Raw genomic sequence first — 20520 nt, forward strand, 5'->3', positions numbered from 1 at the left:
GGGGGAGGAGAGAAGAGTGGGGTGTGGCCAGCAATGGCGGCTTTTCCCGCGCTGAAGCGGGGTCAGAGAGGGATGGCAAGGGGGGGGGGAGGCCCCTCCCGCCCCACATCGGGAGGAGTCGGAGGGTGGCAGGGGCAGCCGGGTCAGCGAAAATCAGCTGACTCTCGGGAGTACGATGGTGGATACACCGCGGCTAGGAGGGGTCCTAGCCAGGGGGGGGGGGGGGGGGGGGGGAAGGGGGGTTAGGGGGGGATACCGGGTTGCTGCTGGAAAGGCCGAGGACGGGAAGGGAAGAACGGGAGGAGGGAGGGGGGGGGGCCATCGCCATGGGGAACGGGTCAGAAGGGGAGGGTCGACCCGGGGCGAACAGGGGACAGGACATGGCTAATAGACAGGGGAAAGGGACAGGTCGCTCCGCGACCCGGTTGATTACTTGGAACGTGAGGGGGCTGAATGGGCCGGTCAAGAGAGCAAGGGTTTTTTCACACCTAAACGGACTGCAGGCGGATGTGGCAATGTTGCAGGAGACTCACTTGAGAGTAGTAGACCAGGTACGCCTGAGAAGGGGGTGGGTGGGACAGGTGTTCCACTCAGGCTTGGACGCAAAGAACCGGGGGGTGGCGATTTTGGTGGGAAAGAGGGTGTCGTTCGTGGCGGCGCAGGTGGTAGCAGATAAGGAGGGTAGGTATGTGATGGTGAAGGGTAAGCTGCAGGGAGAGAATGTGGTGCTGGTGAATGTGTATGCCCCGAATTGGGATGACGCGGGTTTTATGAGGCGCCTGTTGGGCCTCATTCCGGGTCTGGAAGCAGGGGGCCTGATCATGGGGGGGGACTTCAATACAGTGCTCGACCCTGGGCTGGACAGATCGAGTTCCAGGACGAATAGGAGGCCGGCAGCGGCAGAGGTGCTAAGGGGGTTCATGGAGCAGATGGGGGGGGTAGACCCTTGGAGATTTGGCAGGCCAAGGGCGAGGGAGTATTCTTTTTTCTCCCACGTCCACAGGGTGTACTCCAGAATAGACTTTTTTGTACTGAGCAGGGGGCTGATTTCGAGAGTGCAGGACACGGAGTACTCGGCCATTGCGATTTCGGACCATGCACCACACTGGGTAGAGGTAGAACTGGGGGAAGCACGGGACCAGCGCCCGTTGTGGCGCCTGGATGTGGGGCTGCTGGCGGACGACGAGGTGTGCGGAAGGGTCCGGAAGGGCATTGAGAGATATCTGGGCACGAACGACACGGGCGAGGTGAAGGTGGGGGTAGTCTGGGAGGCCCTGAAAGCAGTGATCAGAGGAGAGCTGATCTCCATAAGGGCACACAGAGAAAGGAAGGAGAGGCAGGAGAGGGAGAGACTGGTGGGGGAACTTATAGAAGTGGACAGGAGATATGCGGAGACACCAGAGGAGGGGCTGTTGAGGGAGCGGCGCAGTTTACAGGCCCAGTTTGACCTACTGACCACTAGGAAGGCGGAGACGCAATGGAGCAGGGCACAGGGCGCGGTCTATGAGTACGGGGAAAAGGCGAGCAGGATGCTAGCACACCAGCTGCGCAAGCGAGATGCAGCCAGAGAGATTGGGGGAGTGAGAGAGAAGGGAGGGAACGTAGTGCAGAAGGGGCAAGAGGTGAACGGGGTCTTCAGGGATTTCTACAGGGAATTGTACCGGTCTGAGCCGCCCAGGAGGAGGGGGGGAATGGAGAACTTCCTCGATAGATTGAGGTTCCCAAAGGTCCAGGAGGAACGGGTGGAGGGGCTGGGGGCGCCGATAGAGCTGCAGGAGCTAGTTAAAGGGATAGGCCAGATGCAGGCGGGGAAGGCGCCGGGGCCGGATGGGTTCCCGGTGGAATTTTATAAGAAGTATGTGGACTTGGTGGGTCCAGTGCTGGTGCGAGCCTTCAATGAGGCGCGAGAGGGGGGGGTTCTGCCCCCGACAATGTCACAGGCCCTGATCTCCTTGATCCTGAAGCGGGACAAAGACCCTGTACAGTGTGGGTCCTACAGGCCCATCTCCCTCCTAAATGTAGATGCCAAACTGTTGGCAAAGGTCCTGGCAACCAGAATAGAGGATTGTGTGCCAGGGGTAATCCATGAGGACCAGACGGGGTTCGTAAAGGGACGACAACTTAACACAAATGTCCGGAGACTGTTGAATGTGATTATGATGCCAGCAGTGGAGGGGGAGGCTGAGATAGTGGTAGCACTGGATGCGGAGAAGGCATTCGATAGGGTGGAGTGGGAATACCTGTGGGAGACGCTGGAACGGTTTGGGTTTGGGGAGGGATTTATCAAGTGGGTGAAGCTGCTGTATTCGGCCCCGATGGCGAGTGTGGTTACAAACGGGAGGAGGTCAGAGTATTTTGGGCTCCATCGAGGTACCAGGCAGGGATGCCCCCTATCCCCCTTACTATTTGCATTAGCGATCGAACCGTTGGCGATGGCACTGAGGGGTTCAGGGGGGTGGAGAGGACTGACAAGGGGAGGGGAGGAACATCGGGTATCACTCTATGCGGATGATTTGTTGTTATATGTGGCGGACCCGGAAGGGGGAATGCCGGAGGTAATGGAAATACTAGCGGAGTTTGGGGACTTTTCGGGATATAAATTAAATGTGGGTAAAAGTGAGGTCTTTGTGATACACCCGGGAGATCAGGGGGAGGGAATTGGGCGGCTCCCCTTTAAGAGAGCAGTAAAGAGCTTCAGGTACTTGGGGGTGCAGGTGGCAAGGAACTGGGGGACCCTCCACAAGCTGAACTTTTCAAGGCTGGTGGAGCAGATGGAGGAGGAGTTCAAGAGGTGGGACATGGTACCGCTGTCGCTAGCAGGGAGGGTGCAGTCAGTCAAAATGACGGTCCTCCCGAGGTTCTTGTTTCTGTTTCAGTGCTTGCCCATCTTTCTCCCCAGGGCCTTCTTCAAGAAGGTAACTAGCAGCATTATGGGCTATGTGTGGGCACATGGCACCCCTAGAGTGAGAAGGATTTTCTTGGAACGGAGTAGGGACAGGGGAGGATTAGCGCTACCCAATCTTTCCGGATACTACTGGGCGGCGAACGCATCGATGGTGCGCAAGTGGGTGATGGAGGGGGAGGGGGCAGCTTGGAAACGTATGGAGAGGGCGTCCTGCGGCAATACAAGCCTGGGGGCGCTAGTAACGGCACCATGGCCGCTCCCCCCCACAAGGTATACCACGAGTCCGGTAGTGGCGGCCACCCTGAAAATCTGGGGGCAGTGGAGGCGACACAGGGGGGAAGTGGGGGGTCTGATGGCGGCGCCACTGAGAGGGAACCACAGATTTGTCCCGGGGAACACTGGCGGAGGATTCCAGAGCTGGCACAGGGCGGGCATCAGGCAACTGAGGGACATGTTCATAGAGGGGAGGTTTGCGAGCCTGGGAGAGCTGGAGGAGAAATTTGAGCTCCCCCCGGGGAACACGTTTAGATACCTGCAGGTGAAGGCATTTGCCAGACGACAGGTGGAAGGATTTCCCTTGCTTCCCGATAGAGGGGTGAGTGATAGGGTGCTGTCAGGGGTCTGGGTCGGAGAAGGGAAGGTCTCGGACATCTACAAAATAATGCAGGAGGTGGAGGAGGTATCGATAGAGGAGCTGAAAGACAAGTGGGAAGCGGAGCTGGGAGAGCAGATAGAAGATGGGACATGGGCGGATGCCTTAGAGAGGGTCAATTCGTCGTCGTCGTGCGCAAGGTTGGGCCTCATCCAATTTAAGGTGCTGCACAGAGCCCATATGACGGGGACTAGGATGAGTCGGTTCTTCGGGGGTGAGGACAGGTGTGTTAGGTGTTCGGGAAGCCCTGCGAACCATGTACATATGTTCTGGATGTGCCCGGCACTGGAAGAGTTCTGGGAGGGGGTGGCGGGGACGGTATCGAGAGTGGTGGGAACCAGGGTCAAACCAGGGTGGGGGCTAGCGATTTTTGGGGTTGGGGTGGAGCCAGGAGTACAGGAGGCAGGGGAGGCCGGAATATTGGCCTTTGCGTCCTTGGTAGCTCGGAGAAGGATCTTGATTCAGTGGAGGGACACAAGGCCACCAAGTGTTAACACCTGGTTAAACGACATGGCAAGCTTCATCCAATTGGAAAGAATCAAATTCGCCCTGAGAGGGTCGGTACAGGGGTTCTTCCGGCGGTGGCAGCCCTTCCTTGACTTTCTGGATCAGAGATAGGAACTGGAGGCCGAAACAGCAGCAACCCGGGGAGAAGGGGGGGGGGGGGGGGAAGGGAGGGGGGGGGGGATAGCAACGAAGGGAGCACGTCAGCGGGGGGTCGCGGGCAACGACTGCCCGAGGCCATCGGCAGAAAGGGAAAAAACGGTTTGGTTGCTAGACTGGTAGCGCGGGGGGGGGGGGGGGGGGGGGGGGGGGGGGGGGGGGAGGGGGGGGGGGGGGGGAGGGCGTGGGGAGGATTTTCCAGGGGGGATTTGTTGTGTTATAATTTAAAATGTAGTAGGGGTAAATGTTTGTATCGAAAAATTTCAATAAAAATTATTTAAAAAAAAAAAAAAAAAGATTAAAACTTCAGTGTAGCTTCATTTTAAATGTTCAAAATCATGAAGGGGCTGGACAGAGTAGTCAGGGAGAAACTGTTACCACTTGTAAGAACGAGAGACTCAAATTTAAAGAGATTTGCAAAGAAGCAAATGTGATGTGAGAAAAGACTGATTCTCACAGCGAGTGGTTGGGTCTGGAGTACACTGCCTCGAAGCCTGGTGGAGACCGGTTCAATCATAGAATCATCGAATTTACAGTGCAGCAGGAGGCCATTCGGCCCATCGAGTCTGCACTGGCTCTGGAAAGAGCACCCCACTTAAGCCCACACCTCCACCCTATCCCTGTAACCCAGTAACCCCACCTAACCTTTTTGGACACTAAGGACAATTTAGCATTGACAATCCACCTAACCTGCACACCTTTGGACTGTGGGAGGAAAGCGGAGCACCCGGAGGAAACTCACGCAGACACGGGGAGAATGTGCAGACTCCACACAGACAGTGACCCAAGCCGGGAATCAAACCTGCGATCCAGGAGCTGTCAATCAAGGCATTCGAAAGGATATTGGATAATTATTTGAATTGAAAGATTGTGCAGGGGTACAGGGTAAAGGTAGAGGAACAGCACTGAGTCATGACCCTTGTTTGGCGATTGAGTGGGAACATAATGGGTTAAATGGTCTCCTTCTCTGCACTGGAACGGGTCTGTCAATCTGTGCATTTTCTTCAAAGTGGGCATTTATAGTTGATGTAGACCTCAGCCTGCTTCTGCGAGAGGGCTTGGAGGTAGGAATGCATTGGGTAAAAGGCCTGACAGACACATTTCTAAAGTTCCGCCCCCTCCCACCTCCAACGCTGCCTCTGTTCTCTGACAAGGTTCTTCTCCTTGTTTGCTTCCATAAACCAGGAATCGGACAGAGGCTCAAACTCGCAGGAAATTCAGGCTGGTGTATTTGTACAAACGTCTTGGAGTGTGATATAATCTAGTCATTAATATGGTTATTTTAATAGGTTGCCAACTGTATTAGGCATGGCACAGTGGCACAGTGGCACAGTGGTTAGTACTGCTGCCTCACAACGCCAGGGTCCCAGGTTCATTTCCAGCCGTGTGACTCAGTTCTCAGTCTGCACGTTCTCCCCGTGTGTGCGTGGGTTTCCTCCGGGTGCTCCGGTTTCCTCTCACAGTCCAAAGATGTGCAGGTTAGGTGGATTGTCAATGCTAAATTGCCCTTAGTGTCCAATAGGTTAGGTGGGGTTACTGGGTTACGGGGGATAGGGTGGAAGCGTGGGCTTAAAATGGGTGCTCTTTCCAAGGGCCGATGCAGACTCGATGGGCCGAATGGCCTCCTTCTGCACTAAATTCTGTGACTGAAAGTGAACAAAGAAGAATTCCTCACAATCACAGATGGAACAGAGTGTTGTCTGGGGAAATTAAATCCCCACAGGTTTAATGCCAAAGGACCTCAAAACAATACATTCTGCATTAGTATCATCGGCAGGATTTAGTCAGAAGTTGTCCACATGAACCATTCAAAGAACAAAACATGCTGAAATAAAATCTGGCTTAGATCAATAATTCTGTCTAAATAGTGAAGGCAAAGCAACAATGAATAGTTTTCATTAACAAAGTAGAAAGTGAGCCCTTTGCCCTTTTAGCTGCCGCTCTTTCCCAGCTACTGGGTGCTTTCCAGCCCACTGCCTTTTCTCATTTCCCATATTTCTCATGCGTTGGGATCAGCAGCTCATTACAATGAGCTGTTTGCTATAAGCTGAGACTTCAGTTTACCAGAGCAATCGCGCAGATGGAGGGAAGCGGGTTACAAAGATGGGATTAAGCTAAAGTGATCTGAAGGATAATCCTTGCTTTTTAATTTGGAGCTGATAGGAGTACTGGATTATCTTTCTGACTGAGCTGGAGTGGTTCCATTATCGGGTGAGCGGGGAACAACTGCAGCAAATTCTCTGTTACAGAGTCTAAATGCAGACGCCGGGATAGAATCGGGGGACATCCTCGACAGCAAGCCTCTGGAGCAATTCTGGAACTGTTAAGGAGAAAACACTGGCATCGCGTGGAACACAATCGATTCCAATGAGAAACGGTGTCCGATTCGCTGGAGTCGGAATTGACAATCGAGAGGCTGACAATCTGCAGCTGCATGTTAGCGTTCCACTCCCCACACACACTCATCCCAGCCAGCATAATGGCACTGGGTGCATTGGAGCGTACCCATAATGGCACTGGTTGCATTGGAGCGTGCCCATAATGGCACTGGTTGCATTGGAGCGTACCCATAATGGCACTGGTTGCATTGGAGCGTACCCATAATGGCACTGGTTGCATTGGAGCGTACCCATAATGGCACTGGTTGCATTGGAGCGTACCCATCTCGCTGATGGGTTAGCTCGGGCCAGAGGATTCCCAGGAGGGTACCCTGGAGTGGACATGCATATGATCTGTGCCACTAAGTTCACAGCTGGATGGCTGCCTTGCCGGCTGTGGCAATGGTGTTCCGTGCCAATCTATCCAACCCCATGACCCACCTCCTGGCCATCCCTGCTACTCCCCCCAGCCCTGGCAGAAGCTTCCTGGCCAGCAGCGCAACTGTCAGCAAACTATAGCTTCTCTCTCCCTCATTGGCCATGACACTGTTTCCCCATATTTGAAACCACAAGTGAACCTTACTGTCGGGAACGCCCCCCGGCGGAGGCAGAATATTGGGGTGGTCCGGGGAATCACGGTCAGACCCGCTAATGATGCCGTTTACTGTACGTGTGGAATAGAATGCATGATGCCACTGTTAAGGCACCAGAGCTTGCTGTTCTTGTATACATATATATATTTGTTAAACCAGTTCTAAAAATTTTTTAAATATACCATTAGACTCACAGGCTAATGATATCACATATAAATATACCGATGGTAATGTATTAATTTATTCCTTCAAAATAAAGGGGATGTGGTGATATCATGGTTGTGTTGTAATTAACTGACTGGCCACTAGGAGTCTCACTAGTATATCAGCAAACGTTAGAGTCAGGTGACCCTCTGAGACTGGCTGGAGGAAGCCATCGGGAAATCCCCGGGCGTGAGTGCGCTGCCGGTGAAACGGAGGATCCCGCGGACGGAGAATCCAGCCCCATGTTGCAAGTTTCTAATAGCTTCGCTACTCAGAGGCCAAAGCAGTTGAGATGCACAAAGTAGTGTCATTGCCTGATTCTTGGTCGGTGCAAGTTAGCTGTTTTCAGCTAGACAGAGGTCAGGAAACGGCAATTGGCCTCAACAGTGGCGAGTTATGAGGGGGAAATAACAATGAACGTGGTTTCTCCTCATGATTATCATCCAGCAACTGAGCTGGAAGAGAATATAGGTTTGCAAGTTAAGTGACAACAGGATTGGTCTTTGCTGCGGATTGTCAAGTAGCTTTCACAAACTCACTGTCCAGAATCCTGCTGGGAGAATGGTCACTTCGGACAGGTAACCAAGGAAACCCAGTGTCCACACAAGAATTTACCAACAACGGTCAGTTGGTCAACATTTTCTTGTCTTCTACAGCAGGATCTTCGATGGAAAACAATTTGTCTGCACCCTGATAGGAAAGAAGATGCAGGAAATGGTATCGCACACATTTCCCATCACTTGCACCTTAGTGAGGCTCTGTGCTGGGATGTCTCACTTGACTCTGCTATCTATCAAAATCAGCCTGATTTAAGGGCTGCAACAACATGTGGTTATATTGTTTCTCATGGAATGGAAATTGGTGGGTGAGCAATTATTATTTATGTGATGAAGTTGGAAAGTTATTGCGAATATTTAAGCTGTTTACTGATGTTACTTCACCATGGGATCCAAAACCCATTTGAAACAAATTCACTCCCCAAAAGGAGGAATCAATTGACTTGTTTTTTTTCTGATTTGTTCTAGTTGTGTTGTTGATGAGATGGATTTTTCCAACATGGAATTGGATGAAGCACTGCGGAAGTTTCAGGCTCATATTCGAGTCCAGGGAGAGGCACAGAAGGTTGAGCGACTCATTGAAGCTTTTAGGTAATGTGAATGATTCACCTTCAAAGGTGATTGCTGATAAAATCAAGAATGATCACGTGAAATGACTTGGAACCTTTTATAATACCTGCAATGGTATATTCAGTGTTTAATTTGTAAATATTTTGGACTGGTCTGCCCGATGTCTTTTCTAACCAGATGATAGTGACTTTGAATTTGGAGCCGACCTATCACATAAGTAGGGTGCTCTTTCCAAGGGCCGGTGCAGACTCGATGGGCCGAATGGCCTCCTTCTGCACTGTAGATTCTATGATGGACAATACAATATTCCTTTCAAACATACCAGTTCCATTTCAGGTTTGAAATTCAGTTTGAGCCGAAATATTAATGACATACAGAGCAGTTTAATAAATTAAAATGACAGGATTGATAATGGCAACTGAATGAAGATTCTTAACCAGACTCATTTCAATTCACAATTAATCACAATTGTCCACAAGGAGAAAAAACATGAGCTTGCTGTTAAATTTGTATTGCGTTTACGAATTGTACAAATTAGAGCATAAGTTATTTTTTTAAACTGTAACTATATCACAGAAGATAAATTGGGGCTTAAAATGACATTCTTTTTAAGTTGTCTTCAAGGATTACTGTAGCTATTGCAGCAAATATGGAAGCAGTTCTCAATGTGTAATTGAGTGTTAGGTTTACTGGGATCATTGTTGGTCAGCTGAATGGATTTTTATCTTGTCCTCTGGTTCGTCATTCAAAACTTCTCCACCATTCCCTCGGATCAGAGCTAAACTTCATCAGCAACTTTCCATTCCCTTCCTATCTCTATAATCCCCTGATTCCCTTTGTGCCCAAGAATCTATCGATCTCGGTGTGGAATTTATGCAATGATAGAAAAAATTCCAGAGCAGGAAGTATTTGGAGTGACAGACCAATTTCTGCACTGTGTTTGAAAGGGTAAACATCCACAGAGTGTCTGAAAACTGAGCATCATGTGGAGCAAATCCAGGAACTAATCCTTGTCTGGGTTTTGCAGCTGAACAGCATTGGGGCTTTGCTATTTGGCTTTTCAGGTGGTTGCAGCTCGTTGTGCTGGACAGGACGCAGCACTGTACAAACCACTAAGCAGCACTCAGATACTCTCACATAGATTTCAGTTCAGAGTAAAGCGTTCTGACACAAAGACAATGCAGATTCCACAGACCCTATTTGGATGCTGACTATTTTAAAGGCACAGACTGCTCTTGGCCCCCATCAAAAAAAGATTTTTGTTTTTGGAATGTTGAACACCAAACGTTTCATTAGCTGGAGAAATGATTACGGAATGCTGTAACTGTTAATCCTTCATTGAATCGGGTTGCCAACGCTCCAGGGTTGACCTGAAGTAATCGGCCTTTAAAGATTAACCTTCTGGACACTATGTGAGCAATAAATCAAAGGGGAATTTAAATTAATTGTCTTTACGTTTTCATTCTGTTTGAATCCTTGTTCTGTTATTCAAATTTAGCAAGTGGGGAACATGTTTCCCCAAACCCCTGTTACCCTGAGCAACTGAAAGTCTGTCTATCCCAAAATAAATATATTCCGTGATGGAGCATCCACAGCCTTCTGGGATCGAGATTTCCAAAGCCCTCTGAGTGACAAAATGGCTTTCCATCTCAGTCACAAACTACTGTCCCCATATCATAGAATTTACAGTGCAGAAGGAGGCCATTCGGCCCATCGAGTTTGCATCAGCTCTTGGAAAGAGCACCCCAGTTAAGCCCATGCCCATAACCCAGTAACCCCACCTAACCTTTTTGGACACTAAATGCAATTTATCACGGCCAGTCCCCCTAACCTGCACATCATTGGACTATGGGAGGAAACCGGAGCACCCGGAGGAAACCCACGCAGACACGGGGAGAAAGTGCAGACTCCCAGACAGACAGTGATCCAAGCTGAGAATCCAACCTGGAAACCTGGAGCTGTGAAGCAACTGTGCTAACCACTGTGAATAACCAGCTAACCAAGGAACTTAAGCAAAGAGTCAGGAGGGCTAAAAGGGGTCACGAAAAGTCATTGGCAAATAGGGTTAAGGAAAATCCCAAGGGCGTACATAAAAAGCAAGAGGGTAGCCAGGGAAAGGGTTGGCCCACTGAAGGACAGGGGAGGGAATCTATGTGTGGAGCCAGAGGAAATGGGCGATGTACTAAATGAATACTTTGCATCAGTATTCACCAAAGACATGTTCCCCACTTGCTAAATGTGAAGATGAGGCGTGAAGTTTCAGTTGGGGCGCTTGATATTTACAAGGAAGCGAGGAAGGATCTAAAGAGAGAGCTGAGACGAGCAAGGAGGGGACATGAGAAGTCTTTGCAGGTAGGATCAAGGAAAACCCAAAAGCTTTCTATAGGTATGTCAGGAATAAAAGAATGACTAGGGTAAGAGTAGGGCCAGTCAAGGACAGTGGTGGGAAGTTGTGTGTGGAGGCTGAGGAGATAAGCGAGATACTAAATGAATACTTTTCGTCAGTATTCACTCAAGAAAAAGATAATATTGTGGAGGAGAATGCTGAGACCCAGGCTATTAGAATAGATGGCATTGAGGTGCGTAGGGAAGAAGTGTTGGCAATTCTGGACAAGGTGAAAATAGATAAGTCCCCGGGGCCGGATGGGATTTATCCTAGGATTCTCTGGGAAGCCAGGGAAGAGATTGCTGAGCCTTTGGCTTTGATTTTTAGGTCATCATTGGCTACAGGAATAGTGCCAGAGGACTGGAGGATAGCAAATGTGGTCCCTTTGTTCAAGAAGGGGAGTAGAGATAACCCCGGTAACTATAGGCCGGTGAGCCTAACGTCTGTGGTGGGTAAAGTCTTGGAGAGGATTATAAAAGATACGATTTATAATCATCCAGATAGGAATAATATGATTAGGGACAGTCAGCATGGTTTTGTGAAGGGTAGGTCATGCCTCACAAACCTTATCGAGTTCTTTGAGAAGGTGACTGAACAGGTAGACGAGGGTAGAGCAGTTGATGTGGTGTATATGGATTTCAGTAAAGCGTTTGATAAGGTTCCCCACGGTCGGCTATTGCAGAAAATACGGAGGCTGGGGATTGAGGGTGATTTAGAGATGTGGATCAGAAATTGGCTAGTTGAAAGAAGACAGAGAGTGGTAGTTGATGGGAAATGTTCAGAATGGAGTTCAGTTACGAGTGGCGTACCACAAGGATCTGTTCTGGGGCCGTTGCTGTTTGTCATTTTTATAAATGACCTAGAGGAGGGCGCAGAAGGATGGGTGAGTAAATTTGCCGACGACACTAAAGTCGGTGGAGTTGTAGACAGTGCGGAAGGATGTTGCAGGTTACAGAGGGACATAGATAAGCTGCAGAGCTGGGCTGAGAGGTGGCAAATGGAGTTTAATGTGGAGAAGTGTGAGGTGATTCACTTTGGAAAGAATAACAGAAATGCAGAATATTTGGCTAATGGTAAAATTCTTGGTAGTGTGGATGAGCAGAGGGATCTCGGTGTCCATGTACATAGATCCCTGAAAGTTGCCACCCAGGTTGATTGGGTTGTGAAGAAGGCCTATGGTGTGTTGGCCTTTATTGGTAGAGGGATTGAGTTCCGGAGCCATGAGGTCATGTTGCAGTTGTACAAAACTCTAGTACGGCCGCATTTGGAGTATTGCGTACAGTTCTGGTCGCCTCATTATAGGAAGGACGTGGAAGCTTTGGAACGGGTGCAGAGGAGATTTACCAGGATGTTGCCTGGTATGGAGGGAAAATCTTATGAGGAAAGGCTGATGGACTTGAGGTTGTTTTCGTTAGAGAGAAGAAGGTTAAGAGGTGACTTAATAGAGGCATACAAAATGATCAGAGGGTTAGATAGGGTGAACAGTGAGAGCCTTCTCCCGCGGATGGAGGTGGCTAGCACCAGGGGACATGGCCTTAAATTGAGGGGTAATAGATATAGGACAGAGGTCAGAGGTGGGTTTTTTACGCAAAGAGTGGTGAGGCCGTGGAATGCCCTACCTGCAACAGTAGTGAACACGCCAACATTGAGGGCATTTAAAAATTTATTGGATAAGCATATGGATGATAAGGGCATAGTGTAGGTTAGATGGCCTTTAGATTTTTTCCATGTCGGTGCAACATCGAGGGCCGAAGGGCCTGTACTGCGTGTATCGTTCTATGTTCTATGTTCTAGAAGGAATTGGTGGATGTTGAGTCTGGAGAAGGGTGTGTAGATAGCCTGGGTCACATTGAGATCCAAAAAGACGAGGGGCAGGATTCTCTGATCCTGAGGCTAAGTGTTGACGCTGTGGGAAACGCCGTCGTGGACGCAACACGGCCCCAGGATCAGCAATTCTGGCTCCTCTAGCTGTTGATCCAGCTGTGGAATGCGCGCTGGGGGATGCGTGCATGCGCAGTGGGTCCGGTGCGAACCCGTGCATGCACAGTCCCACCGGCGCGAGTTCCACGCATGCGCGGTGTCTCCCTTGTCCGCGCCGGCCCCGACCCCACATGGCGCAGGAGTACATGGCCGGCGGGGAAGAAAGGAGGCCTGGAGACAGAAAGGCCAGCCCATTAAATCATGTGGTCCCGATCGCGGGCCAGGCCACATCGGCGGCCCCTCCCCCGGGACTGGACCCCCCTCCCCACAAGCCGTCCCCGGACCCTTCAACACCGAGGTCCCGGTGGCTCAGAGCAGGTTAGAACGGCGCCAGAGGGACTCGGGGTTTTTTTACAGCCGCCCGGCCCATCTGCGCCGGAGAATCGCGGAGGGGGCCGCGGAGGATTTGCACCGCGCCAACCACGCGGGATCCAATGGTGCCGATTCTCCACTCTGCGGAGAATAGTGTCCCAGCGTCGGGGTGGCGTGGCACAATCCGCGCGGCCTCCTGGCCTCCCGGCAATTCACCAAATCCTGCCCAAGGTGATGGGCGTCTTGAAAAATATTAAGGTAGATAAGTCCCCAGGGCCGGATGGGATCTACCCCAGAATACTGAAGGAGGCTAGAGAGGAAATTGCTGAGGCCTTGCCAGAAATCTTTGGATCTTCACTGTCTTCAGGTGATGTCCTGGAGGACTGGAGAATAGCCAATGTTGTTCCTTTGTTTAAGAAGGGTAGCCAGGATATTCCAGGGAGCTACAGGCCGGTGGGCCTTACGTCAGTGGGAGGGACATTACTGCAGAGAATTCTTCGAGACAGGATCTACTCCCATTTAGAAGCAAATGGACATATTAGTGAGAGGCAGCATGGTTTTGTGAAGAGGTCACAAAGATGATTGATGCAGGTAGGGCAGTGGATATTGTCTACATGGACTTCAATAAGGCCTTTGATAAGGTGCCTCATGGTAGACTGGTACAAAAGGTGAAGTCACACGGGATCAGGGGTGAGCTGGCAAGGTGGATACAGAACTGGCTAGGTCATAGAAGGCAGAGAGTAGCAGTGGAAGGGTGCTTTTCTAATTGGAGGGCTGTGACTAGTGGTGTTCCGCAGGGATCAGTGCGGGGACCTTTGCTGTTCGTAGTATATATAAATGATTTGGAGGAAAATGTAACTGGTCTGATTAGTAAATTTGCGGACGATCCAAAGGTTGGTGGAATTGAGGATAGCGATGAGGACTGTCAGAGGATACAGCAGGATTTAGATCGTTTGGAGACTTGGGCGGAGAGATGGCAGATGGAGTTTAATCCGGACAAATGTGAGGTAATGCATTTTGGAAGGTCTAATGCAGGTAGGGAATATACAGTGAATGGTAGAACCCTCAAGAGTATTGACAGTCAGAGAGATCTAGGTGTACAGGTCCACAGGTCACTGAAAGTGGCAACACAGGTGGAGAAGGTAGTCAAGAAGGCATACGGCATGCTTGCCTTCATTGGCCGGGCATTCAGTATAAAAATTGGCAAGTCATGTTGCAGCTGTATAGAACCTTAGTTAAGCCACACTTGGAGTATAGTGTTCAATTCTGGTCGCCACACTACCAGAAGGATGTGGAGGCTTTAGAGAGGGTGCCAAGATGTTGCCCGGTATGGAGGGCATTAGCTATGAGGAGCGGTTGAATGAACTCGGTTTGTTCTCACTGGAACGAAGGAAGTTGAGGGGTAACCTGATAGAGGTCTACAAAATGATGAGGGTAATAGACAGAATGGATGATTTTCCCCAGGGTAGTGGGGTCAATTACTAGGGGGCATAGGTTTAAGGTGCGAGGGGCAAGGCTTAGAGGAAATGTACGAGGCAAGTTTTTTACACAGAGGGTAGTGGGTGCCTGAAACTCGCTGCCGGAGGAGGTGGTGGAAGCAGGGACAATAGTGACATTTAAGGGGCATCTTGACAAATACATGAATAGGATGGGAATAGAGGGATACGGACCCTGAAAGTGTAGAAGATTTTAGTTTAGACGGGCAGCATGGTCGGCACGGGCTTGGAGGGCCGAAGGGCCTGTTCCTGTGCTGTACTTTTCTTTGTTCTTTTCCTTGTTCTTTGTGTTACCGTGCCGCCCGAGGCTCTGCCCCATGTTTCAGTTTCCCAGCCACGGGAAACAACCCAGTTAAACTCTTTCAGAATCTCGAATGATCTCAATGAGATCGCCTCTCATTTCTCTAACTTGCAGAGGAGACAGACCCGATTTACTCAGCGTTCCCTCTGATCTCGGGGACCAATCTAGTGAATCTTCACTGTATTGTCTGTAATGCCTCTTTGCTTGTTTGCATCTTCTCTCTCCTCCCCTCTCCTGTACCTTAATCATGCCTTCCTTTCCAATCCCATCCAGCCACCTTCCCAGCCTTCATCCCACCATTTCCCAACCTGCTTTGATATAAATACTGAATTGAGATTTAGTCTTGTTACCCCCGCACGTTTGCCACTCCAGCACCAGAAACCGGACATCACATTAACTTCCGGGTCCCAATCCCACTCCGCTCCAACATGCAATGCTTCACAGTTTTAATTGGGAAGGGAGTTAATTGGCCCAGAGTCACATTTGCTGTCCAATTAGCGGCTGAAGATATGCAATGAAATGCAAGCAAGTCCACTGTGACCTTTAGAAACATGGGACGGCCATGGCAGCAGTTCCTATCACCCTTCAGTCAGGGTACACAAGGCAGCAACCATCTGGTTGGTCAGGCACAGCCTGCTCCAACATGGCTTCATTTCCTTCCTGCTGTCCATTCCTCATCCCTGTGCCTCCCCTGACCTGTAACGATCTGTTTCAAATCTTACTGTTCCTTATCCCTAGTTCATCCAACCTCGGAGTGGCTTCATCCCTTTCTTTCTATTGAAATGTGCAGTCTCCCTGATGCCCTCCCCCCACCCACAGGAACCCACAAGGCCTGTGAGCAGAGGGTCGTGTCCATCCCATCACACCCTCTAACCAGCCTTGTCCACAGTGAAGGACTGTGACAGCGAATTCTCTTCAGGCTGCCTGGCTGGTTGCCTGTCGAGGCCTTTTCTGAGCTTTCACTGTTTAATGTTCCTTCTGATTCCTACTGCGGTTGTGTCTTGTACTTTACAAAGAAAATTCAAAACTGGTTCTTTGCAAGCTGACAACCAGGTCATTAAGAGGCTTACCTGGCTACTGTCCCAGTGGCTCTCGGTAAAGACTTTTAAACTGTGAATTTGTGTCAAGAAACCAAAATGCTGACCCACAGAGTGGATTTTTATTTATTTGTTTATTTATTGTCACGTGTACCGAGGTACAGTGAAAAGTATTATTCTGCGCACATTCCTGGCAGATTGCCCCATCCATGAATACATTGAACATAACGATGAATAATGATAAAACATTCAATAATAACGGTTAATAAAGATTTGGAAGACGATCTGTAGGGGAGCTTGCAGAGAGTCACCACGCTCCGGCACCACCTTGGAAAGAAATTTACCTCTGGCTGCAGCCTTTTGTTTTCATAGAACTATTGGGCCTGATTCTCCCAAAACACTTCAAAGTTAATTTGTGGCAGGTTTTTCAGGGAGTTTCCCGCAGGCTCTGTCGCCACGTTCCCCACCGCTAGTCAACATTTAGTCACCTTTCTGGGCCCTGGTGTTTAGCCCAGACGAGAATTTCTTTCAGCATTTGGAGCTGAACTCAGAGATTGGGCCCCAATCGCTCAGTGAGTTTATTGGTCCCTCCACTCCCCAGCCATGGGCAATGTCACCCCACACACACATGGACACTACCCCACATTCCCCAAGTGAGGACATTCCGCTATGGGGTCCCTGGGAGTCCCGCCTCTTCAGAGCCCCCCCCCCCCCCAAGCCCTCTGACAGCACACCCTCCCTCCTAGGACTCTCAACTATCACATCCTCAACCTCCCGGAGGCCCGTACTTATCTGCCCTGCACTCCCCCACTCTTCAAACCCCCCCTCCACCCTCACTTCATGGGCATGGCCCCCTTGCCCACTGACTCTTGGCAGTGCCACCCTGGCACTCAGACAGTGCTCCTGATGGCTTGGTAGTACCATCGGGAACATTGGCAATGCCAAGGTGCCCGCGTTCCAGGGGGGCGGGCCAGGGAGCCACCCTACACTCACCCTGACCACCCCGGGGTCTCTGGTGGCCCGGGAGAACCCCCCCTTCCCCACCATCTGGGTGCCATTCTGCCTGGTCCACATTTGTGTGGGCCAGCACTGACCGGCGTCCAGCTGTAGCGTCCCTGGCGAGGCCGGAGGTTCGACCAAAGCCAGTGGATTCCATACAGCTAGGTCATTAGTAGGTTTACGACCGATTTTCACGAGTGTCATTCGCTCCCGCTCATTTGGGGTGAGTTTCGACTCTGATGGTTCTCAGGACTCCGGAGAATCCCACGAGGTGCAGAGCCTGTTGGGAGGCTCGATGGAGGCCCCTCCCGGCTATTCTCCGGCTGCTCTTCCGACACGGCCGGAAAATCTCACCCATAGAATCTACAGTGCAGAAGGAGGCCATTCGGCCTATTGAGTATCTGCACCGGCCCTTGGAAAGAGCTCCCAACTTAAACCCACAACTCTACCCTCTTCCCGTCACTCCAGTAACCACACCTAATCGTTTGGACACGAAGGAACAATTTAGCATGGCCAATCCACCTAACCTGCACATCTTTGGACAGTGGGAGGAAACCGGAGCACCCGGAGGAAACCCACGCAGACACGGGGAGAACGTGCAGACTCCGCACAGTAACCCCAAGCCAGGAATCAAACCTGGGACCCTGGCGCTGTGAAGCAACAGTGCTAGCCACTGTGCTACTGTCTTTTCTTATATATTTTGCGTACCCAATTAATTTTTTCCAATTAAGGGGCAATTTAGCGTGGCCAATCCACCTACCCTGCACATTTTTGGGTTGTGGGGGTGAAACCCACGCAGACATGGGGAGAATGTGTAAACTCCCCACGGACAGTGGCCCAGAGCTGGGATCGAACCTGGGACCTCGGTGCCGTGAGGCTGCAGGGCTAACCCACCGTGCTGCCAAGGTGGCCACTGTGCTACTGTATTAACTGCCAGCTGCTAAGCTGAGTTTTTCAGAGCTGTAGGAAAAGTTAGATGGTGCTTTCCATGGCTGCAATAAGATTTAAAATCAGCTTCCCAGACAAACAGAAAGCTTATAATCCACAACAGTGCAGCTTGGCTTTGACTAATGTAAGAAGTTCAATAACGTACATTGTTGGCAAGTGAATCTGTCCATGGGATGTCTAAATGCAGCCTCACTGATCTGTTCAAGGTGCTGAGTGCAGGAAGAGCACAAGAACATTTACATTAGAATGTTACTCGTGTCACTGGGAGAAAGGATTCTTGGGTGGGTGTCAGAAAAGTCACAGACGTATTTCCCATCCTCTAATGATCTGTCCAACAGGAGCTTCATTGACACATTGGACAAGTTTCCACAGCTTCAATTAAACCAAGTACCAAAAAAATCAGCTCATTACTTTTATGTAACAGATCCCACAGGAGGATTGCTTATCTCAATACTGTCAAAGAATGTATTGGATTTTATAGGTTGCTGGTCCATTGAGAAAGACTGATTCAGCAAATCACTCATCAGTGTGTGATTCCCGTTACTAACAATTCTGTCTGTTCCTTGCAGCCAGCGTTACTGTATGTGCAACCCAGACATGGTGCAGCAGTTCCACAATCCAGACACCATCTTCATCTTAGCCTTCGCAATCATCTTGCTGAACACTGATATGTACAGCCCCAACATTAAACCCGATCGGAAAATGATGCTGGAAGATTTCATCCGTAACTTACGAGGTAAGTGGAGCTATTTAACTTTATACAAGGAAATGAGAACATTACACTGACAGGAAAGAAACCGTTTGTCAGGTTGTACCAGGATGAATGAGGAGGATGTTGTGGCTCTTCTGAAGCAGGTTCAACTCCCACTCCAGGACTTCCACCAACCGAGCAACGGATCAACCGAGCAGTATCGGTGAAGAGAAGCAGCGTTAAGGGGTGGGTTTCTCTGTCCTGTCACACCAGGGTCTTGATTCTCCGCAACCCCGCACCGAAATCGCGTTTGCGCGGGGGCAGAGAATCCAATTTCACCCTAAAATCAGGCCCGGCATCAGTCCGCTGATTCTCTGGGACCCGAGAATTGGAGTGACCGCAGAGTACGCTGTGCGGCTGGGGCTCATTGACAGAGGCCCCACCCAGCGATCCTCCGCTCCGGACCAGCCGAGCTCCCGATGCCATGGTTCTAACCATCTATTGCCGGTCGGGATGCTCGCTTGGCGGCTGCGGACACTCCCCCGGCGGCGGACACCATCAGCTGTTATCGGGAGTCAGATCCTCGCGGTCAGATCCTCGGGCGCGCGGGCCGATTGGGGGAGGGGGGGGGTCTAATTTTTATATCGGAGTCCGCCATAGGGCTCGGTGTGGCCGCTGGAAGCTAGCCCCCAGCAGGGCAGTGAATTAGCTGATCTTTTTTGCAGGAATCTCCAAAGTAAAACTCCAGCGTTTTTACGCCGGGGTGGGGACATAGGTCGGGATTCTCCGCGAGCCGGCAGGGTGAGACACACGGGCGCGGAGGTGTGGCGTGAACCACTCCAGCATGGCACATGGAATCAGGACTGGCGCCGGTTCTGTGATGCCCCGGCTCCCGAATAGCGGCGTACTTCCCGGGTATCCCCTACTCGCCGCAATTGCTGGAGGCTACCCCGCCATTCTCCGCCCCGACTTGCCAAAGTCCCAACGGCGTGGATCTAACATAGCCCTGCCGCCAGGGACCGGGCTCATTGGAGATGGGGGGGTGGGGGGGGGGGGGAGCAGGGGGGGTGGGGGGGCTCATACAGGACCGGGCTCATTGGAGACGGGGGGGGGGGGGGAGGGGGGGGGGGCCCTCATACAGGACCGGGCTCATTGGAGACGGGGGGGGGGGGTGGGGGGAGCAGGGGGGGGCCTCATACGGGACCGGGCTCATTGGAGACGGGGGGGGGGGTGGGGGGAGCGGGGGGGGGGGGGGGAGCGGGGGGGGGAGCGGGGGGGGGGGGGAGCGGGGGGGGGAGCGGGGGGGGGGGCCCTCATACAGGACCGGGCTCATTGGAGACGGGGGGGGGGGGGGGTGGGGGGACCGGGGGGGGGCCTCATACGGGACCGGGCTCATTGGAGACGGGGGGGGGGGGTGGGGGGAGCAGGGGAGTGGGGGGAGCGGGGGGGGGCCCTCATACGGGACCGGGCTCATTGGAGACGGGGGGGGGGGGGGTGGGGGGAGCAGGGGGAGTGGGGGGAGCGGGGGGGGGGGCCCTCATACGGGACCGGGCTCATTGGAGACGGGGGGGGGGGGGTGGGGGGAGCAGGGGGAGTGGGGGGAGCGGGGGGGGGCCCTCATACGGGACCGGGCTCATTGGAGACGGGGGGGGGGGGGTGGGGGGAGCAGGGGGAGTGGGGGGAGCGGGGGGGGGGGGCCCTCATACGGGACCGGGCTCATTGGAGACGGGGGGGGGTGGTGGGGGGAGCGGGGGGGGGGCCCTCATACGGGACCGGGCTCATTGGAGACGGGGGGGGGGGTGGGGGGAGCGGGGGGGGGGGGCCTCATACGGGACCGGGCTCATTGGA

The 20520-nt window shown here is 51.8% G+C and overlaps 1 protein-coding gene across 3 annotated transcripts in view; it reads left to right on the forward strand.

The window, feature by feature from the left end:
- Positions 1 to 20520, forward strand: part of LOC119955311 (IQ motif and SEC7 domain-containing protein 3-like) — a 662877-nt gene that overhangs the window by 493830 nt on the left and 148527 nt on the right. For all 3 annotated transcript variants that reach the window (XM_038781397.1, XM_038781396.1, XM_038781398.1), the window contains exons 6-7: positions 8421 to 8543; positions 18551 to 18717. In XM_038781397.1, coding sequence (XP_038637325.1) covers positions 8421 to 8543; positions 18551 to 18717 — 290 coding nt within the window. The remainder of the gene's footprint in view (positions 1 to 8420; positions 8544 to 18550; positions 18718 to 20520) is intronic.

This window comes from Scyliorhinus canicula, chromosome 20, assembly GCF_902713615.1.
Source record: "Scyliorhinus canicula chromosome 20, sScyCan1.1, whole genome shotgun sequence".
Taxonomy (NCBI): Eukaryota; Metazoa; Chordata; class Chondrichthyes; order Carcharhiniformes; family Scyliorhinidae; genus Scyliorhinus; species Scyliorhinus canicula.